Source organism: Macrobrachium nipponense, chromosome 30 (assembly GCF_015104395.2).
Source record: "Macrobrachium nipponense isolate FS-2020 chromosome 30, ASM1510439v2, whole genome shotgun sequence".
Classification (NCBI taxonomy): Eukaryota; Metazoa; Arthropoda; class Malacostraca; order Decapoda; family Palaemonidae; genus Macrobrachium; species Macrobrachium nipponense.
The window spans coordinates 39737947-39755446 of record NC_087218.1 but is presented as its reverse complement, the minus strand read 5'-3'; the positions used below and the strand labels follow the sequence as shown (position 1 = coordinate 39755446).

General features: G+C 34.3%; 1 protein-coding gene across 1 annotated transcript in view; it reads right to left on the bottom strand.

The window, feature by feature from the left end:
* Window positions 1-16535, bottom strand: part of LOC135202463 (cubilin-like) — a 29257-nt gene extending 12722 nt beyond the window's left edge. The window contains exons 1-4 of the mRNA XM_064231865.1: window positions 16396-16535; window positions 8734-8806; window positions 6739-6878; window positions 5869-6011 (exon numbers count right to left, since the gene is read on the bottom strand). Of these exons, the coding sequence (XP_064087935.1) occupies window positions 5869-6011; window positions 6739-6878; window positions 8734-8806; window positions 16396-16407 (368 nt within the window). The 5' untranslated portion in view covers window positions 16408-16535. The remainder of the gene's footprint in view (window positions 1-5868; window positions 6012-6738; window positions 6879-8733; window positions 8807-16395) is intronic.
* Window positions 16536-17500: the final 965 nt, after the last annotated feature.

Below are 17500 nucleotides of genomic sequence, written 5' to 3'. Positions count from 1 at the left end.
CAATGGCATTTCGACGTTTGAAATTTCTTTAATGTTTTGGTGACATGGCCTGTGTCATGTTTTACGTCTGAACTTGTATTTTATATTAATTTTTCACTTTTAATATTAAACCAGTGAAGCTCTATTAGGAGGGGCGTGATCCACACATGGGATACTTTGTTCATTATTAATTTGCCTGATTTATTAATTAAGCCTTTTATCTTCATCAGTAATTAATTTGATAATGCCATTATTGAAGAAGTAACATTGTCTGTTTTTGCAGTTATAGAGTAGTGTATGAGAATTTTAACATATTTAAATTTTTATGTGAAAGCTTCATTTATTATTATTATTATTATTATTATTATTATTATTATTATTATTATTATTATTATTATTATTATTATTATTATTATTATTATTCATTTAAGTTTTCTAAGCTGCCATATTAAGGTATCTGTGAGTTGATACCCATTGGTTTTTAACTTCTTTTACTATTTCTAACTTTGCCTTTTTTATTTTCCCGGATTTGATATCAAGCCCTTTTTTATATTTCTTTTTGACCTTATTGATAAATATTGTTTTGTCATTGCTTACTTTCTGTTTTCTTTGGTTTTTCATTATGTTCTTTACCATGGACATAATAAATCTACAATATTATGTATAAACGTAGAATTGAGTATCATTGGCAAAATTTTCCAATTATCTTCCATTTTCATAATCCGACACAGTTTTATATTAATTATCTTCCATTTTCATAATTCGACATAGTTTTAAATATATTGTGTAGATGCTAAACAGTTTGTCCCATAACACAATCATCAAATAATCTTCTTAATAAGGATTAGGATGCAGTTTTGCACTTTTCAATTACATATATTTCAAAGGTTTTAAACCATTTTACTACATCATTTACAACGTTTATCCAATTTATGTGTAATTTCATCCATTTACTTGTGTGTGCATTTCAGGAGATCGTTTATCACAGTGCAGTGGAGTTATTACTTTTTGCAGGATGACGGATTATCTGGTAAGACACTACTTTCAATCATTTTTTGGTAGATCCTAGAAAATGTTTATCTCCTTGACTCGCGAACTTTGGTTTTAAAAAATATTTTCCCACCTCCAGTGGTACAAATGATTTTTTGGGTTCATATGTCTATATTTCCTTAGTAAAAAAAAATCTATTTCATGAAAAGTTTCTGGCATCTGAAATTAGTTGACTTTTCTCAATGCAATTGTGTTCTGTTTATAATTCCTTAGATTTCCTCTTATTCAGCTGTGATAAGTCGAATTTTTTCAGCTGGGTGTTCTTGGAGAAAGACATCTGTTGTATTTTTACTCTGTTAAAAACATGAATTTTATTCTTGTTAGAGAAATTGATTCATTCACTGGCAAGGTTTTTATTTTCACTCTCTTGAAAGGTTCATGTATGTACCTGCTTCATGTATCCTTCTGTTACAGTGCTAGCGTCATGTCTTATTACTTTCAATTAAGTTTGTTACCTCATTTTTCAATCTCATGAATCTTAGTCGTCAGAATTTTGCATTTTTCAATTTGTTCACGCTTTCCTTCTTGTTGTAGCTCATCCTATCGCATTTTCTGCAATTTTTACTTTTTTCTTCGTTGACATTAGTAGTAATCGTTGTAATATGAATAAAATTTAGCATAAATACTTGGAAAAGTGTACACATTTGCTGTAGGTACTCGAACACAAAAGTTTACGCTCAAGACGAAATTTTTCACATTTACTTTACTCAGTACAGTTTACTAAAAATAGAAATAAGCAAATCTCCCTTTTCTCATATTTTTCCAACCTGCATCTTTGTTTGCGTCATAAATTAGTTCATGATGATGGGATAGTTTACAGTTCGCTACTTACATCATTTTCACTACCATAGCAGCAATTTTAAAAATTTGCTGAAAACAGAAATAAGCAAATCTCCGTTCTCTCATATTTTTTAACGTACTCTTTTTCTAGTGTCATAATTAGTTTAAACTATGATGATGGTGTGTCTACTTACATTATTTTGACCCGTTCGGTACTACTGTTATGTGATGGGACCTTCCCGATTTCTCGTTTATTTACGTTATCAGAATATTAATCTAAGATGAATTGCATAACGTTTAACTTTTCTGCTATAAATACCATCAGTCTGTACCTTTAGGTTCCACATAGACGACCATCTAAATACTTTTGCTGATGAAACGATAAAAATATTTCGTCACTGAATATTATTATTTGTAAGTAGCGACGGACTGGCCATTTGGAGAAAGGGAACTTTTCCCCTTGGGCCAGTGGTTAAAAGGGGCCTGTGGGCCGGGCTACAGTAAAAAAAAAAAATTATAAATAAATGAAAAAAAAGAAAAGAAAATAGAGATAAAAAATAAAAAAAAAGATAGAAAGAAAGAAAACTTAAAAATCTGAAGAATACGGGAACAGAGAGAATGGAATTGGATAAAAAAAAACAGAAGAGAGAGAGAGAGAGAGAGAGAGAGAGAGAGAGAGAGGGGGGGGGGGGGGGGGAGGTGGGACATGAATCTCAACGCCAGCACACCTTAATGCAGCCATTGCAAGAGAGTAATCTTGAAATGTCTCTTTAAATGGTTGTTCCGATAATTTTATCAACATTTTCTGTAAGCTATCATTCATTAACCATCAGCCAATATACAATATGCCATCGTTTCCATTTCATTATTGCTAACTGGTTGGCCAACACAGTCAGATTTCTATGATTATACAGACACATAAATATATAATAAAGATTAATACAATAAAAAAGTACTGTTCAGTAGGGAAACTGTAATAATAGAAACTACACAAATGATAACATTTAATTGTTTCATTGGAAACTGGCAAGTTTGATAATGCCCTATACACAGATGTTCTGTTAACTTTGGCTACCATACAAGAACATGAAAATATGAAATCAGATGTTCGCAGCAAAGGCAAAGCATGCATTGAATCACTACTCAAATATGAAACCAAATATGAAACTGCTCAAATATTTCTTCGTATATTTGAGCAGACTACTGCCCCTTCGAAATATTTGCAAACAAACAGAATGGATATTCTCTCTGCGTACAGAATGGTTGCTACTACTAAAGAGAGTCTGGATAAAATAAAAAGAGATTTTGGAGGTATTAAGGTAGCTGCCGATCATTTTGTTTGTTGGGCTAATGAACAGCTAGAAGATGAAGAGAACGCAGATTTGGAGTTGGAGGTGCAGACAGAATTGCCACTGAAAAGAGTTAGAAAGAAGAAAACGATGCCTGGCGAGAAGGCTTATGATGAAAGGCTGAATGACGCAGAGAGGGCTTATGAAGTCAAGGTATATAATCCAATATTGGACAAAGTCACACAGAGCCTCAGTGATCGATTTCTTTCTCATGGGACATTTTACAACGATTTATCGATTCTAGACCCAAGAAATTTTGGTCAGCTGAAGAACAGCAATATTGAAGAGTATGAGTCTTTATTTAAAGAACTCGGTAAGCCATTGCTTAAGGTCGACAGCCGGGCAACAGCTGAAAACTTGAAGATGGAATTAAGGAGTCTAGCTACACACTGGGAAAATTGAAAAATGCACCCTTTGAAGACTACACCGTTAAAGATATGAATGATGAGGATGAACACGAGTCTTACTTAAATGAAGACAGACATGAGACAATTGTAACGAAATGTTCATGTAAGAATTGTCCAGTCTGCTGTTACCAGATACTCAGAAGGTACAACTTGTTAACTGATGCCTATCATATAATTGGTCTAGCTTACAAGTATCTCCTGACCTTATCAGTTACTCAAGTTTCCTGTGAGAGAAGTTTTTCTACCTTGAAATTCATAAAAAATCGTCTAAGAAGCAGACTCTCACAGGAACACCTCCAGGAGTTTATGCAAATGACAGTAGAGAGGGATATATTAATGTCTCTGGATAATGATTAAATAATTGACAAAGTTGCATCCAAGAGTGAACTATTAAAGAAAATTTTGATAATCTAAAATAAAAGTAATTCCTTTATTTATGCCTGTATGTGTTTTACTTTTCTCAGAGCCGTTTATCCGAACCATCATATAACTATATATATATATATATATATATATATATATATATATATATATATATATATATATGAATAATTATCACATCGAACCGTGATCCATTTATATATCAATTCAAGCTACAAATGTCCTTTAATATCTAAATTCACTTTACCTCCCAAATGATATATTTTCATATATGTACCGAAGGGGAGAATTTTAAGTTTGATTGAACAATTTCGTCCCCCCATGGGATCGAACCACCGTCCAGGTGGACGGGGACGAAATCAGGACAGCCAGTGACGCTATCCAATCGGCCAACAGAGAGCGTCTCTGTTGGCCGATTGGATAGCGTCACTGGCTGTCCTGATTTCGTCCCCGTCCACCTGGACGGTGGTTCGATCCCATGGGGGACGAAATTGTTATCAACTTAAAAATTCCCCTTCGGTACATATATGAAAATATATCATTTGGGAGGTAAAGTGAATTTAGATATTAAAGGACATTTGTAGCTTGAATTGATATATATATATATATATATATATATATATAATATATATATATATATATATATATATATATGTGTGTGTGTGTGTGTGTGTGTAGCTCTTTTTCCCATTAAATGTATACTTTCATTTCAAGCTATACCTCCCCACTTCTATTTAGCTCCATCTTCAAGTGGGCCGGTCAACATCAAAAGTCCTGGGCCGAAATTTAGTCTCAGTCCGTCCCTGTTTGTAAGTCTTTGTAGAACTAGTCTTCTTAGCCTGTTCTTTTAAGAAGGGTTAGCATCAATATATTCCGAAGTCTTATTTAAGTGTACACTTGTTTATCCGTTTCTCATTTTACCGTAGTTTGGGGAGAAAAATAACCATTCGACCACCAGGTTTTCTATCCTTCGTACGTACTAGATGAAATTCATGGGTAACTATTATGATTTCATCAACTTTCAACACATTATATTCGAAATATATCAATCCAAGTAATTACAACCTCTTCGTGTATTTTAGTAGTTTTGTGTAACCATAATCAAATACTCATAAGACCTATTTTGTATCTTTCAGTGTGTGTGTGGTCGTGAACAGTATACACCAGTTGTTCAGTTAATTCACAATATGTTTAGGCTCTGACCCTCCAATCTTAAGGTTGTTCAGTTCCTTCTACTTGTGCGTAAAATAATATGTGGTGATTGGATAGTGGAATAAAAAAAATCGTAATTGAACCAGTGTGTGTGTGTGTGTGTGTGATACCAGTGAAAAACGTTTATATTAACAGTAAATGGACATGACCTTAACATGAATGATAAACGAGGCTAGTAAAAAAACATTTTTTAACGTGATTATGACGTCGATTAAACGTCATTCGAATCTCCAGTTAACTTTTAACACTGGAAAATTTGACTTATCCTCGAGTGAACAATTGGCATTATTCTCTACATTGCTCATGCAACCATCACTTAAATAAAGTAGGTGTTCTTCAAGGTTATTGTTAAGGGTTCTTTACGTCCCTGTTATTGTATTTTTGTTAGAGTGTAATACATTGTTCATATTAAAAATGTCAGAATCTGTCAAATTAATCCTCCAGATGTAGACTGGTGAGAATGTGTATGGTTTTTATTACAGTACATATACCAGTGATGGGATGTGCAAAAACATCTGCCACAGTCATAAATACACCCCATATATATATATATATATATATATATATATATATATATATATATATATATATATATATATATATATAATCCTCCAAACCAGACAGACGAAAGAGAGCGCAAGCAAGATTGCCACATTATAATATGAAAACCATACCTGCCATACTGACCATTTAAAATTTCCAGCACTTACTTTTCCAAAGATCCGAGTTCGTCGTCGAGAACATCTTCGTCAGCCACCGACAGATACGTAGAGGCACAGTCCTCCCCATTGCTGGAATCCTGGATGTCGACGTAACCGGACACCCCGATGCCGAAATTCATTGTGGCTTCGTCCTGTGAGAGAGAGAGAGAGAGAGAGAGAGAGAGAGAGAGAGAGAGAGAGAGAGAGAGAGAGAGAGAGAGAGAGAGAGAGAGAGAGAGATTAGCTTGACGAGGCATTGTCTGTCGAAAGAATCCTCAAAAATGTCTTATTTATTTCACAAAAGAAAGTTGTGGTGATGTTCACCTGCACATAATGTTAGTACTTGAAGAAATGGAATAAAATGGGGTATTTTAGTGAAAAATGTAGAAATGAAATTGAAAGGCTAGGCTGTAAACGAATAAAAAAATGGCAGTAGCAGATGAACAAATGTAAAGGACATTATAATTCTGAAATTTACGTCAAGGATTCGTATAGGACTGGAAGAAACCATCAGGATTGCAGTTAACATATATAATCATTAATAAGCAATTTTGTTAAAAGAATTTATATATTCGCGTTCAGAGTTTATTATGACGTCATCATTGCCTCTGTAGGTATAGGAAGGCTTTTGACAAATCTTATACTAGATATTATCATTATAATAATATTAGTCACAACGGGCTTACATTATGCAATTAGCACAGAATATAATATCCGATCGTGGACAAATAAAACAAAGGAGTAGAACAGAAATCATACAACAGACATAGTTGACTATATTGTGAAGTTATTTATAAATTACGCGAAGGAAAACCTGACGCGTAAGGGTTAGATAATGATGAAAAAGGAGACTAGACGTAACCCAAGAATTCTTTTTACCCTGAGATTAATGCGCATCTTGATTGAGCACCCTGCAGGAATAGCGCCGTCGCTTTCAAATGTGATGTTTAGCTTGGTGAATGTTCTCTCCGGGTAGTCTAAGGAGTCTCCACATTTCAAGGACACGTCTTTAATTTCCGCTGAAGTAAGAAGCATATTTATTAGTCTCTCTCTCTCTCTCTCTCTCTCTCTCTCTCTCTCTCTCTCTCTCTCTCTCTCTCTCTCTCTCTTCTCACTCAAGGTGTTTTAAGACAAACGACCAGCGGTGTGTAGTTACTGACATCTACTTAAGCAAGAGTCGACCCTTGGTTTGACTGCTATGTTTTGAAGATTGCCATCATTATGTACCCTTTCAAAGAACGTGATTAGGGCGACTAATAAGCCGGTGTATTTTTCATTTTATGTTTGCGTCGTTGTCACACGCAGAAAAAGAGACAAAAAACCAGCTTTTGAAAATATAGAGACGCTGATTGTTCCATATACTTTGAACGTTTCGAATAAGCTTATTTCTAGTCACTACTGATTATTATCTTGTTCATCAGAATATTCACAAGAAGACAGACGCCCAGCAGTCAACAACAGGACCAATTTACGACGATCGGCATTTACATTTAACCTTTAACTGACAATTTTACCTGTTCAATTGTATTTTGGTAACTGGAGAAGTGGATAAATTATTCATTAATATTATGATTTTAAAAAGTAGGCGAATTTATGCTTTTTATGCCTTTTCATTTCAGGGGCGTCATTTAGGGGCCTGGGGGGGCAGTTGCTCCCCCCAAACTCAAGTTGGGGCCCCCCCCAAGCCTCAACTTTTCCCCTTCACCCCCCAAGCCCCAAGAAGTAACAGCATGTTTTCTTTTTTAAATGTGCAATCATAAATGTATGAAATTTCTCGGAAATATTACATTTCTTGATCCTTGTCTGTCTATTAGCTACCAGTGATGATGAGATAAACAAACAGTAGTGGAAGCCTTGCTCATGTGGCTCCAAAAAACACATAAGATAGCTAAAAAAAAAATAAAATAAAAAACTCCAGCTTATAAGGCTAGCTTCGCTCGCCAAACCGTCTTTTCCCTCCCAACAAAAATCTGAAATGATACCAGTTTCCTTTAATTCAGCGAAATAAAACTTCAAGTATTGCCATTCTTAGAAAAATAATACCAGTCAACACAAACAGACGCTGAAACAGAAGTGTTTACGCTATTCCTTTCATCTTGCAACGTGCTGTTTATTAGCGTTTTTACTTGCGGGTTTGAAACACAGCTGAATAATTTAACAGTTTCTGCCACATATTCGATCGAGTCAAAGAGACTTCGTCATAACGGGGACCACTTAAGGTGACCAGTTAACCCGCCTTTTGCAAGCACAAGCACTGTTAATGTCACTGTTTAGATTAAACCAAAAGCTGGTGTCCTTCCTCTCAAAGTTCCACATAACACTCTTATTGTGACAGTCTTCCACACGTAAACTTCAACGTTTTTAGCTGAAGAATTCTCTCAATTGTTCTTGGTTTTCCTGATTCTCATAATGACTCCTTTACCCTATTTACCTTGCTCCCTTCTTTCGCTTATTTTCCATGCAATATTGAGCCCGATGAGGACGTTTTACTTATGTCATATTATACTACTTCTGTAAGTCTTGCAAATACCCACATTCGCACAGCCATTGGGTCACTTTCGCGTTGACAGATGTAAAGTAAACGTACACACGAACTTAAAATATCTACAGTATTAACAACAATCATATCGAAAGTGTTCGTTAACCTCTAAAGCCCTGTCCACACTAGCGGGCGCTGCCCGACGGGCAAACACTGTTCCCATAACACGTTCCACTATACTGACCGACCGAGTATGGACTATGGAGCCAAACGTTGCGATTGTTTGGTAACTGCTTCAGAAGTGAGTGAAAATATAAACAGCTGGGACTGACTGACGGGCATGCCCGCTAGTGTGGACAGGCCATAAAACAACGATTTTCAACTTGAGTTCTTACTTCGGCTGTATCCGTCAAGTGGTGTGATTGGCCAAGCGTAAGCTACCCTCGCCACCATCGTCATCAACAGGATCTGGAAGAAAGCCAGTTTACTGTATAAACAATTCCAGAAATTCAGTGTCCATAGTAGGAAATCCAAACTGAGAAATTTCACAACACAATATGAGACTATTCAGTGAAACTTAGTCCTTTTGGTACAATTCTAGGGATGCTTACGTGTCATTAAACGACTATACGTAGAAATAAAAACTATTCTAGGTGTCACTTTCTATAATGCTAGCTAGTCATCCAGAAATAATCAAACCATTTTAATATTTCACAAAGAAACAGTGTTGCTCAATATTGTACGCAGAAGAGTTTTCATCCTGTTTTATAGAGAAATCAAGGTTAATGATGTGGTCACTTTTATACAAACTTATCCAGATATTTTCCTGGAGTTTCAGTCACTGGAAATGAGCCCAAGGTTAGAACGCTTGCTAGGCTGCTGTACAATTTTAGAGAAATGCTAGGCTTAATATATACGCGATAACGCTTTTTTGTTGAGAACATTTTCCATTTTGTTTTTCAGAACGCGCCGCAATACACCGTAAGCCTATGTAGTGTTGGTCCATTTCTCATAAAAACTTGTGATTGTCTTTCTCGGCCTAAAATTGTTTTCTTAAAAATCCCTTTATTTAGCAAATTAACGTTTCTTTCCAAAATTGATATGAATGTTTTTGAGCATTTTGAGAACGGGATGTTTGGATTACTCAGCAAATGCTGACTTTTAAGTCAAATAGTTAAGCATGGTTTATATGAATGTTCAATTAACAACTAAAAACAAATATCAGTTAATTTTGTCAGAATCTGCAACGTTTCCTGTTGTAATCTGACAAATAAGATGACATATGTTCTATTTACTAAGACCAAACAAACTCTCCGGGCCAGCCTTAGAATCCAGAATGTTATTCCAATGGTCTGGTTTTATTGTTTATTAATATACTTTAATATACTTTTTCCTGCCAAAATAATTGGTACTATGCATAACAGCCACAATCTACGCCTTTATTTTGCATTTGAAATTAAGGCTGACCACTACACAATACTGAAGTTTTACTTTTTGGCGGGTAAGGCCATCGTGTTGAATCATTTTTATATCACCTCATATATTCCGTAGTTATCTTTATCTATTTTTTCAGCAATTAGTTTTAATTAAGGGACTTGCCTAGTTTATTATTCTTATTTGATAACAGTATTATTTTCTAGTTTTTAAAATCTAAATTGTTTAATCAACTTTAAGGCCTGGTTCGATTTAGGGAAATTATCTAATTATTTTGAGACACTTTTCATTATGTTTGTGTGAAACAGGTTTGACAACACATTCGGCTTGACTTAAAACACTGGATGTACTTTACATAATTATGTAATTGATGCTAATCAAACTTAGCATCTCGTTAGTAGGATGATTACTTATAAAAGTGAAGCAAAACATGTACCACTTATGTTTTCTTGGTAGATATGCTTGTTCTCTCCCTGACAAAGAAGAAATTAGCGGATCAGGCGTTCCTTACAAATCCATTATTTGGAATGTAATTGAACAAATGTGTATGTAAATTTCGTGGACCCAGAAAAAGCTTATAATAGAATAAGTATGGAGGGTGATGGAAAAGTAAGGTAGTATCAGGAGGTGAGATAATGAGAGCGATGAAAAAAATTATACAATGCGAGCAAATCTCTTATTAGGATACGTTCAGCTTTCGTGAGAAAGTGGCTCTGAAATGAGTATGTATTACGTCTCTATGGCTGTTCATTATCTTTATGGATGGAGTAATTATAGAAGTCGGAGAAGGGATAGTAGTAAATGGTGCAAAGTTATCGGGTACGAAAATTATTCCTAAATGGAGCGTGTAATGGTTGATGGACGTTTGCAGATGATAGAGTGTTGTTTTGGGAGAGAGAACCAGCAAAATTAAGGGGATAAGTTAAAAATGGTTACAAGAGCAGAAAGCTGACAGTACACCTGAGCAGGAGTGATGTCCTAGGGGCAATTGGAAAGTTCAACTTATTTTGGATGGATGAATCGGTAGAGTCATACAGGTATTTTTGGGTAAACATAACTTTTGATCATTTGAAGGTAAGATGAGGAAAGAGATTAATTGCTGAATAAGTGAAGCGCGAAAAATAGCAGATTTTATGAAGACAAGATTTAGAAGAAAGACCGAGTGTCTATGGAAACCAAATTGGGAATGTTTGAATGGATGTTGAACTCTTGTCTCATTTGTGGAAGTGTGTGTGGATGTTGAATTTGACGGAAAAATTTAGATCACATGAGGTAAACTGTCAACATGGTTCATGTGTTTATGTTTCTGTTTAAGTTTAGAAAGTCTTATGCTTTCTGCTGAAAGGTTTGAAATATCAAAGGAAATAAATGGAGAAGGTTTCCTTTTCAAATGGAAAATGTACCTACTACATTGGTTATAAGACTGAAGTTCGTACGTAACCAGTTGTACCATATACGTGATATACTATTTATATTATACACATATATATTACATATGTGTGTGTGTAATCAGTATGGAATGGTGGCTAATGAGTGCTTCTTAATAGAACATTTAAGTAACTAACTATTACATACCTTCTCCCCACAAAAAAAAAAAAAAAAAAAAAAAAAAAAATACACCCAGATCACTTTTACCAAATGGTTTCGTAAGACGACACCTGCTGTAACATCTGCAGCCATTTTAAACCGCACCTACACCAGAAAGCCTAACTCAGGACCCACTTTTGGTGGGTCCTGGCCTAACTCATGGCACCTGTGAGGATGATGTATATCTGGATGAATTCCATCGGCGCTGGCTTTACAAAGTCTATTCGGGTCACACCCAGCCTTCGTAATCAACCTCACAAGATTACGAAAGGTTTTAATGCATGTGTGAAGTGCTAATTTTTTTTCTCATCTTCAATTCATTGTTTGGTATTTTTTATGTATTTTATCATGTTTATCTTATCATAATCGTTTATACTTATGCTTGTATATCTCAACTGTACTGTGTAGCTGCTCAGCGAGATGGTGAATATATGCAAATTATTGATATTGATTATAACTGCTAGCTAATAATCATTTCCACTGCTACATATCCATGTGCTGGTTATCAAACTTGACGTAATCTCTTTTCAGACTTCTTGTCATCTGACCTCTAATGCAGAGACTGTAAGAGAACAGTCCTTATTTAGTTTAGATATTTACATATATATATATATTATTGTATAAAATATATAATATGTAAATATATATATATGTATTATATATATATTATATATATATTCGAAGATCAGGAACGGACAGTGACGCTACCGACGCTGGCCGACTCGGTAGCGTCACTGTCCGTTCCTGATTTCGTTTCCCGTCCACTGGACGGTGGTTCGATCCCATGGGGGACGAAATTATTATCAACTAAAAATTCCCTTCGGTACATATATGAAAATATATCAATTCCGAGGTAGAGCGAATTAGATATTAAAGGACATTTGTAGCTCGAATGATTTATATGAATCACGGTGATGTGATAAGTATTCATATCTATATATATATATATATATATCATATATATATATATATATATATATAGATATACACACACATATATATTCACTTGATTTAACTATCTGTCGAAATTTTAAGAAGACTTAAAAGATAACGACAGTGACTTGTACTTTCGTGTAAGATTGAAAATTTTCATTGTTTCCTTTCAAAAATATCCTGTGGTTTCAGCCGACACACACACACGCACGTACACGCACACACACACACGCACGCACACGCACACACACACACATATATATATATCCCTTGATAAGGGTGGACGTCAGTTCACCGAGATATTATCTTTAGCTTCAAACCAAAGTGTTTTAATGGGCCTTTTATACTTTTGAGATGTCTCCTGTTTTAACAGAAGAATTTATTTACATATACATACATACATACATATATATATACATATATATATATATATATATATATATATATATATATATATATATGTATATGTATATGTATTTGTGCGTGTATGTGGCATTCTCAAGCAAACTACCTAATAAACGACAACAGGACGATAGTATTGCATGAAAAACTATTTAATTAAAACCAAAGGTACTTGTATTAACAAAAGGTAATCAGAGGGCAGAAAAAATCTCTGATGGCAGTGTGTAGTCGCTTTAAACCACCTTTGAACATCTTGTTCAGAATTGTATGAAGGGCAAACAGACCTACACACATTCATTTTATTTGCATTGTTTAGGTGTGATAATTCAGACTATAAAATGTTTCTAGAGGCAGTATTATTATATCTTGTGATTTTGCTTAACTTGGTACTTTTGATTTTTGTTTTTTCCTGACTTTCATTACTTCCTCATTGGACCAACGTGAAATGAACACAGTCAATACTTGGTGTTTTGTTTACTGTGTTCCTTTCTGCTGAGGACTGTTAATGTAATGTTTCTGTAGCTATGTATTTAAAAAGGACAGCTAAAAACTTGGTAATGAATAACAGTCCACACCAGAGTGGCACCATAATGAACACAGTCCACGTTATTTCATTTGGGTTAGACGGTTAAGGAATATAAATGCCACAGTAAATTAACATAAATGCTCAGAGCTAGCAAAAAGAGTAATGTTCTTTTTTCACACCTGGGCGAATAATCACATAGGATTGATTGGTTGTATAGAAGCAGAATAACAAGATGTAATCCCGGGAAACATTTCAGAATCTGCATCAGTATAACTAATGAATGAAAGCACAGTAATAATGTATTAATCCAGACTTTTAAGCGTCTGGCTACAATCTGTGCAAGTTGTTCGAAGATTTAAGAAGTGAAACCGAAGAATGTCATGTGTAATTTTTGTCATAATTAAAATGTCATTTCATATTCTTTCGTTAATCCAGTTTCTGAGCTTAATTCAGAGTAGTCGTTCCTATATGAAGTTTACCCACAGACCTAATGACCCTTGCCAAAGAAATTATGTACCCCATGGTCTAAATAAGACCACTTTACATTTTTGTTGTTTTTAGGTAAAATAGAGTTTTTCTTGTTATGTTCTCTTTGTGTTTCATGTCATGATGTGATATAAAACGAAAATGCCAAAGAATAAGGCTACAGATCTTACACTCAGTTGTCTCAATTTGTTTATGGTCAAATATATATTCTTTATGCTTTGAACACGTTTTACCAGAGACATGTATATATGCATTATATATATAGATATGTGTTTATACGAACATACTTATACCCACGAAGGAAAGGGTAAATAATTGAGATGCCAAGTACTTTCGTCTTATTACTGCAACTGTGACGAAAGTACTTAGCATCTCAATTTTTTCATTTTTACTTCGTTGCTGTAACTTTGTTCGTATAATCATCACTTTTTTACCTTTTCCGTATTCTAAAATCAAATATATAATATTCATATGTATATGTTTGTGTATGATATATATATATATATATATATATATATATATATATATATATATATATTATATATATATATATATAATTATTTATTTATTATGTGTGTGTGATTTCTACTTGACACAATTCGCTATTCAGCAAAAAAGTAAGTTGGAATCGATTTTATCTGAAGAAAGGAAAAGTATCAGTGACATGTAACTCCTTAGATATTAAGTATGTAGGTAAAATATCCGCTTTCATTACTGTAATACTTAAGTAGATTTAATTAGATAAGATGCTTCAGTGATAATCCTAAAATCGCCCATCCCTCTCACTTTTTTTTTCCTCGTGTCATTAGTAGTAGACGGGCATGTATATGAATGCAGCTTTCTTTTTACAGCTCATGTACGTGTGTCGATTAAGTAGCCACGAAGAAGTATAGTGGCCATATAAATGAGTTTTTTTTTTCTAACCACTTCGACAAATGATCAGAAAAATACCCGGATATAGACGCGGGTAGTAAATTTCAGAGGAATGGTGGACATAGGCCACAGCCAATTTCTGAAGATAATAAATATTAATGTCCTTAAAAATGGAGTTTTTTGAGATCTCTCAGGTCTTGTTAAATTTACTGTGGTCCATGTAATTTGTTTTTTGGTACATCTCGGTAAATACTACGTATGATTGATGAGGCGGTATTAAAATTTTGACCATATGTTAGTGAGTGGCGTTTTTTTTTTTTTTGCTAAAAGATATTTCTGTGAGAAATTGGTATAAGCTCTAGCTTATATTTGACCAAGAGGAAATCTACACCTAATCTTGATAGCTTTATGAAGAGCGAGCATATTTACGATTTTTATTTTAAGGCGAAAATCGACCTGATGCCTTGAAAGAAAAAAATAGGAGTAAACTCACTAACGACTTGGGAAGTTTGTTTATTAAAACCTCTATACTAGAAATGATAGATCGTGGGGAATACCTTCCTTACAAACTTTTGGGAGTACATATAAAAAAAGACTGGAAAGGTTTCGAGTCCCTCCCTAAAATATAATATGTTTTATATCGTCGTCGTAGTTTAATTTTTCCAAGGGTTACAGAAGTCATTGGAAGTAGTAAATATTTATATATCCTCAAGGTTTAGTTACCACTCAAGTGACCTAATATCATGCAATTGCCTGGACTTTGTAAATTGCCTTCTTCATAGGTACAATGTCAATGTATATTTTTCTAACGACTAATTTCACAGTTTTTCGACCCAGTCCGCCACTGCTTACTTCATGGCATTTTTTATATATAATTTATCTTACTGTTTTCCATTATTTCGCTTTCTAAGTTTAGTCAGTCTCGATTTTCTTTCCGGTAGTGGATTGCTTCCCTACTTGAGCCCTTGGCTTTGCAGCATTCTGCTTTTCCAACTAGGGTTGCAGCCTGGCTTGTAATAATAATATTAATAATACTGCTATTTCATTAATTATTTCAATGATTGTAACATTTTTTTTCAATTTCATATGCACGACTAACATTCAAGTGTTATAATTTATGCCAGTTCTTCACAGTTATCGAAATTTGGATATGAGTTTTATTGGGTTGTGATTTCGTTCAAAGATAAGGGTTAGTTAATACGACTACATAATTTATGATCGACCAGGAACTTGCGGAGTAGCGTCAGATATCTACTACGCTGCTGAATGGATTCATTTGATGACGAGCGTAAATCTTTCCCTCATGGCGTTGATTCTCGCAGAGCAGGGATCACTGATTGAGGTTTTCATCTTACCCTCTTATTTTATTAATTTCTTTGTAGGAAATAAAATTTTTCCGGGGACTTAAATTTGATCATTTGAATCACTTTACGATGCTCGTTTCAAAGTATCGTCGAATATAATTGATACTGTATTTGTTCACGAGTGGTTTCTGCTTGTTGGAGTCATGAGGCATTTATTGTTGAAATACCAATAACTTTTGCTTGATAATGAATCGTAGTAATATAACGACTATGCTGAATTGCAAATAATCATAATTAAACAAAAACAAATTTACTTCAAACCCTAGCCACACTTTGTTAATAGATCTTGAGATGCACTGTAAAAGCAGCCATTCACCAACCCTGTCAGTAATCTGGCTTAATTTCAAAAGCATCTGTAATGTTAATGATCATATTCATTGACGCACATAAAAAAATGAAACGCTCTAAGGTTTATGACCTCTGCACTTATCACTCAATGCCATTGTGATTACCTGGTGTATCATCTTGTCGAATCTTTGTTAGTTCCTCCTTAGATGGGCAGTGGAACACGAGGGAAACGAAAGAAACAGAAGATACACCTTTGTGATGAGAAGGGACGAAGTCCACTGCTTCATCGGTGGTCTCTCTCAACCCCCACCTGCCTGGTTGGATTGCCTATCCGCGGACCAAGACAAACTTGTCCGAAAGTGCTAAATGAACCTTTAATCAATTCTTAATATACGTAGATGACAAGTGCACAAGCTTTATTTTACATTTGTGGACATGGGTCGTGAGTGAAGTGTCTCTGCAATAATCCAGTACATTTCCAACTGGAGAATGATCTTCTTTTTAGTCTGGTTATAACTTATTACTACATTGATTTCAAGGAATCGCAAACGGTTTTGCCCTCCAATTACTTGAAACGCAACGTCAAAGTGCGCAGATGTACGTTCAAAAAACGACACCACTTGTCAACTGCTGGGAGGAGGAAAATTAATCATTAAGCTAAGTTTCAATAAGGGTTGAATTTGTCATTCATATTTCAAGTGATTTTTAGATACATCTGTGAAATCTACTTAGACGGTTAATTACTGCCGTAAACTCAATGAGACATTTCTTATAAAATGAGATAGAATAGATGACTTAGTGGCTGATGCTTTTAGTTAATTATGACTCTCTTTGATCTGCGCTGAATCTCTTTCTTTTTCATAAGAGATGTGGTCATTCATCTCTGTTCACAACTTGAATTAAAAAAATGTATGCACCCAAGTGTTTATAAACCACTTTTTTAAAAGTTTCATTGTTTTTAATAATTCAAGAAAGAATGCTATTTGGTCACTTTTAGCATGTCTTCAATTTATTGACGTCGAAATTTTGATGAATTATAAACATACAGTTTGATTAAGGTTAAGAACGTTTTGAGCAACAATGCTTCATTCAATTCTGTTCGAAAAAATATCTTTAAAAATTGATTGACACAGAAAAAAAAATGAAAGTAGAAAGATAAGTGATAGAAATAGTTCAAGGGTTTAAAAAATCAAGCGAGCTTTGCTGTAGTGCAATATATATATTGGGTATTGGGAGTACAAATACAAAATATTAAAAATGTGAAAAAAA